Source organism: Zea mays, chromosome 2 (genome assembly GCF_902167145.1).
Source record: "Zea mays cultivar B73 chromosome 2, Zm-B73-REFERENCE-NAM-5.0, whole genome shotgun sequence".
Taxonomy (NCBI): domain Eukaryota; kingdom Viridiplantae; phylum Streptophyta; class Magnoliopsida; order Poales; family Poaceae; genus Zea; species Zea mays.
In genome coordinates, this window is record NC_050097.1 from 240,792,169 (window position 1) to 240,798,180 (window position 6,012).

The 6,012-nt window shown below is 50.0% G+C and overlaps 1 protein-coding gene across 1 annotated transcript; it reads left to right on the forward strand.

The window, feature by feature from the left end:
• Positions 1-3,315: 3,315 nt before the first annotated feature.
• On the forward strand, positions 3,316-5,469 carry LOC103648268 (9-cis-epoxycarotenoid dioxygenase NCED4, chloroplastic). The gene has a single exon (XM_008672757.4). The coding sequence runs from the start codon at positions 3,466-3,468 to the stop codon at positions 5,191-5,193; it is 1,728 nt and encodes a 575-aa protein (XP_008670979.1). The 5' UTR covers positions 3,316-3,465; the 3' UTR covers positions 5,194-5,469.
• The last annotated feature ends 543 nt before the right edge of the window (positions 5,470-6,012 follow it).

A 6,012-nucleotide genomic window follows, 5' to 3' on the forward strand; every position in this document is an offset into this window, starting at 1 on the left:
ATTTTTATGGTATACTACAACAAATAAGCTCTATAGTGACGGTTCAGAACCTATTTTTACTGGTGTTTCTTAGAATCGTCGGTGCTAGGGACCAGTAGAAACCATTAGGTAGGTTTTTTAGGATGCAAAGAGGAGAGAGAGTCGATTTGCACGGTAGTAGGGACGTTTGCAGGTCATATTGAAAATACTAAGAAGTCCACTCTCGTAGTGGTTGAGGTAGTATATATGGGATCGAGAATCCCGCACTAGGGTGGTCGGGCAAAGTTTCTAACCCCTCACCCTCAGGATTGGGTGAAGCGGAGCTCAAAACGGAGATGTCTGGGTTCCTAGCCCCTTCGTGGTCAGGGTCGGATGAGACATTACCTCTAAGCAAAAGATCGGGTGAGTCCAAGCCGCTACTTAACAAGCACTACCGGAATCGCGTTCTTTGCCGAGTGTCTAAGACACTCGGCAAAGACTATTTTACACTCGGCAAAGGCTTTATCGAGTGTAACATTCGGCAAAAAACACTCGGCAAAGATTTCATCGGCAAAGGGTTCTTTGCCGAGTGTTTTTTTTCGGACACTCGGCAAAGACTTTACCGAGTGTCAAAAAGCACTCGGCAAAGAAAAACACTCGGCAAATTAAGAATAAAAAAATTAAAAAAAACAGTAAACCATTTTTAAAATTCTAGGAACAACTCTCCAACCCTACCTATTATCTTACCCGTTGCCCTATCATTTTTCACTATTATTTTGAATCAAACTTATATGTTTTGTAAATGATGAGATTCAAACTCGCAACCTCTCTCGCGCATACCGCTCCTATACCACTACACTACTACACCAATTATGTTTATATTACGTTTTCATTCCCTATGTACTATAACAAATCGAGAGTAATTTGATTATTTAAGGCATTAAATGAGTTCATTTGAAAATGTGACCAACTATAAAATTGCATAACTTTTTGAGATCTACAAGTTTTATTTTAATAGTTTCTACATCCGAGACCGTTTACAAAATTTGAATTTTAATTTTTAAAACTTCACACGAAATTTTCAATGATAAGATGATTTCAAATAAAAAAATTGTCAACTACAAAGTTTCATTACATTTCAAGACCTACAACTTTTATTTTGGTGGTTTTTCCATCCGAGACAGTTTGAAAAATTCAAATTTCAAAATTCAAACATAGTTTTGCATAACAAGATGATTTCAAACTAAAACATTGTCAACTACAAAGTTTCATAACTCTTCAATACCTACAACTTTTATGTCGGTGGTTTTTTCTTTCGAAGTCGTTTTCAAAATTCAAATTTTAAATTTTTTAAATTCAGACGTAGTTTTCGTTGATAATATGACTTCAAATGAAAAAGTTGGCAACTATAAACTTCTATAACTTCTCAAGATCTACAAAGTTTATTTTGGTTGTTTGGTCATTTGTTTATCTCAGATGATGGTTCTAACAATATGCACAAATTCTATACGTCTCTCTCGTAGTTTCATAAACTACGAGAGAGATATAGGTTTTATGAACAAATTTATTTTTATTTTGTCATATGAAGAAATGTTCAATATATAAATTGTACATCATGATGAGTTATACAAATTTGTAGTTGAAAACTTTTTCATTTGAATTAATTTACTACTTTAAAATGTGATTTTTAAATTGTCTTTGCCTAGTGTTGGAAAAAAAACACTCGGCAAAGAGCTCTTTGCCGAGTGTTGTATTTGTGACACTCGGCAAAGAGCCCTTTGCCGAGTGTCAAAAAAAGACACTCGGCAAAGAAACTCTTCGCCGAGTGTCAAAAATAAAACACTCGGCAAATAGCTTCTTCGCCGAGTGTTTTCTTTTACCGAGAGTTTTTTGCGTGGCACTCGGCAAAGAGTTCTTTGTCAAGTGCCCGAAATAAAACACTCGACAAAGAATATGACACTCGACAAAGAACCAAATTCCGGTAGTGAAGACCGCTTGCAAAATAAGACGTTTTTAGACGTTGTTGTATTACGTCGCTTCAAATAACTTTTTATTTATGCGAATGTTTTTGTGGGTTCTATTGTCCGAAAGTCGGTTGCCCTTTGCAAAAAAATCTGGGTACTCGTAAAGACCGTTTTCGTAGTCGTGACAGTTCTATTGGACGAGCATTTCGCGGATGCGACCTGGATGTATGTACTGCTCAAAACAGCCTGACTTCTCGAAGCAAGTTTATCTATACCATTATACAATCCACTAGTTTAAACTTTACAAAACCCACCTAACCAAATCAATCCCACACCCATAACCTTCACTAAATCCACTAAACAAATTGCACCTAGACTTGACGCACCATCAATACCAACGGGGCAGACCAATGGATAACCCTGTCTCCCTTACTCACTCAAATCCAATTAACAATATTATTTGTATCATCCCTCTACTCCCCCGCGACACCGCCACCCCCATACTACCCTCCCCGCGTCCCCGACGCCACCGTCAACCCCTCCCCTCGTGTCGCTGCCGCCACCGTCGACTTCTTCCCTCTATGGCAGGGCAAATCTAGAAGGGTTTATTGAGGTCAGCCGACCCCGACAAATTTTATAAATCGTTTGGCAGAACACTGTTAAAGTATATAAAATTTTACATAATATAACAAAGTTGCTTTTGATGACCCTGATAATGTTTTCGGCTAGGTTTGTCACTAGACCGTAGGACGTAGCGTTAGGATAGGCTATAGGCTAGTTATTATAAACCAGAACAACCTTATGTCAGATAACACAATTATGTTGAGGCACATAGTCACCAGAGCAGCAGTAGCAGCCATATTGTCTGAGCAAGAAGATGATATGGTGACAAGAGCGCAGCGAGATCGTAGCGACTGGAGCTGCAGAAGCAGAAGACGATTGACAAGTATGGCAATGCCAACTCGCCAAGGAATTAGGAAAAGAAAACTAAACAACCGGGGGTGTTATGTTACTGTTACTGTCAGTTTCACAGAGTGGCGAGTTGGCAGAGGTAGGCAGCAGACGGACATGCAGGCATGGGGAAGAAGAGTTGTGTGCGGCGCGCGGTGGCGGCACTAGCACTAGCACTAGTGGTGCAGGCTGACACGCGGGGACAGCTGCAAGCATCTCGACCGAACCATCCATCTCTCTAGAACACCCGGAGAAGAAGAGGACAGCCAGTCACCGCTTCAGTGCGCGCGGCGCGTCCCCTTCCCGCCCTTGGCTCCCGCCACGTCGTCGTCGAGACCTCGTCCCCCGTTTGACTGCACCACTCACTCCCCATCGCAGAGGCCAGCGCCTCCTATAAATCCCGTTCCGAATCCACCACGCCGGAAACCCAACCCCAGCTCGCTCCTCTCTCTCTCACTCCAAGTCTCACCATCCACATAGGCCGGCGCGCATACACGTCCCAAGAGCCTCTGCCCCGGCTCGATCAGCTGGCTCCGCCGATCATCGGGCCGGGCCAGAGTCATCAGCTCCTGACAGATTAGTTTCCGCTGCAATGGCGTCGTCCTCCATCTCTGCTCCAGCTCCACCGGCGGCTCCGGCGCCGGGCAGGCCCAAGAAGCAGTCCCAGCTCAACCCCAGCACCGGCAAGACCAGGACCCCGGTCCCCGCGCGGCCAATGCGCGCGGCTCCGACGCCGGCGCGCCACGAGGCGGCCGCCAAGTGGAACCCGCTCCAGCGGCTCGCCGCGGCGGCGCTCGACGCGCTGGAGGAGGGGCTCGTGGCGGGCGTCCTGGAGCGCGCGCACCCGCTGCCACGGACCGCCGACCCGGCCGTCCAGATCGCCGGCAACTACGCGCCCGTCGGGGAGCGCCCGCCCAGCGGCGAGCTCCCGGTGTCCGGCCGCGTCCCGGCGTGCCTCGACGGCGTGTACGTCCGCAACGGCGCCAACCCGCTCCACGCGCCGCGCGCGGGGCACCACCTCTTCGACGGCGACGGCATGCTGCACGCCGTGCGGCTCCGCGGGGGCCGCGCCCAGTCCTACGCGTGCCGGTTCACGGAGACGGCGCGGCTCCGGCAGGAGCGCGCCCTCGGCAGGGCCGTCTTCCCCAAGGCCATCGGCGAGCTGCACGGCCACTCCGGCGTGGCGCGCCTGCTCCTCTTCGGGGCCCGCTCCCTCTGCGGCGTGCTCGACGCGTCGCAGGGGATCGGGGTCGCCAACGCCGGCCTGGTGTACCATAACAACCGCCTCCTCGCCATGTCGGAGGACGACCTCCCGTACCACGTGCGCGTCACCGCCGACGGCGACCTCGAGACCGCCGGGCGCTACGACTTCGGCGGCCAGCTCGACGCCGCAATGATCGCGCACCCCAAGCTGGACCCGGCCACCGGCGAGCTCTTCGCGCTCAGCTACAATGTCGTGTCCAGGCCCTTCCTCAAGTACTTCTACTTCACCGCCGACGGCCGCAAGTCCCCCGACGTCGAGATCCCCGTCGACGCGCCCACCATGATGCACGACTTCGCCGTCACCGAGAACCACGCCATCATCCCCGACCAGCAGATCGTGTTCAAGCTCCAGGAGATGGTGCTGGGCGGCTCCCCCGTGGTGTACGACAGGAACAAGACCGCGCGGTTCGGTGTGCTGCCGAAGCGCGCCACCGACGCGTCGCGGCTGCAGTGGGTGGACGTCCCCGACTGCTTCTGCTTCCACCTCTGGAACGCGTGGGAGGACGAGGCCACGGGCGAGATCGTGGTGATCGGGTCCTGCATGACCCCGGCCGACGCCGTGTTCAACGAGTCCGCCGGCGAGGAGAGCTTCCGCAGCGTGCTGTCGGAGATCCGCCTGGACCCGCGCACCGGCACGTCCTCGCGGCGCGCGGTCCTGAGCGACGCCGACCAGGTGAACCTGGAGGCCGGCATGGTGAACCGGCAGCTGCTGGGCAGGAAGACGCGCTACGCCTACCTCGCCATCGCCGAGCCGTGGCCCAAGGTGTCGGGCTTCGCCAAGGTGGACCTCGAGGCCGGCACCGTGGAGAAGTTCGTCTACGGCGAGGGCCGGTACGGCGGCGAGCCCTGCTTCGTGCCGCGCCCGGACGCCCCGGCCGCGGAGGATGACGGGTACGTGCTGTGCTACGTGCACGACGAGGGCCGCGGCGCGTCGGAAATGCTCGTCGTCAACGCCCGCGACATGCGGGCCGAGGCCGCCGTGAAGCTGCCGAGCCGCGTCCCGTACGGGTTGCACGGCACGTTCATCGCCGGCAAGGAGCTGCAGCGGCAGGCCTAGCGCCGCCTCGTCGATCACGAACTCGACCACCTCACGTACATACACAACAGAGACTACAGTAGCTAGCTGATAGTGACGTGGCAACTCCATTATTTACAGCTAGTGTTGCGTAGTACAGTAATTTGTTCATTATTAGAGAAGTAGAGGGCCGTGTGGGACTGATTTTTGGGTACATAACTACACGTCTTTCTTTATTTCTGTATGTATATGTATACATAAAAACCGTATATGTATCCCGCACATATGTATATTTGCATGCATATTATACATGTAAGATGTGTTTGGTTTAAATTTATGAACCAGACTCACTAAAAATCTAGAATTTCAATCAGATCTAACAGTATACTAAATTTCTAAAAAAATCTATAAGAAGGTTCTAAAATTTATGTCATCTATGTTACCGAGTTATCATGCTCCTGCTCCTATAGAATAATCTATAGTTGACAATCCTTTAAACTAAATATATATTTTAGCTTTACCATAAACATTTTAAACATTTTCATTGCTTATAGTTAGAAGCAGATATTTACTGAATCAAAGAGACCTCTAGTCGACCAAGCAATTTGCATCAGCTAGACTAGTATTCCCTCCGTTTCTTTTTATTTGCCGCTGGATAGTTTAATTTTGCACTATCGAGCGACAATTAAAATGAAACGGAGGAAGTATTTTTTTTGCTGAGTTTGACTTGTGTCAGCAGGCTCCAGCTTGTCAGAAAGAAACACACTACAGTGTGAACTGAGAAACCATATCCGGCGTCGACAACTCGACATAGAGGTAGAGGAGTACATGTGTATCGTGCGTGTTGGTTGTAACAGGATG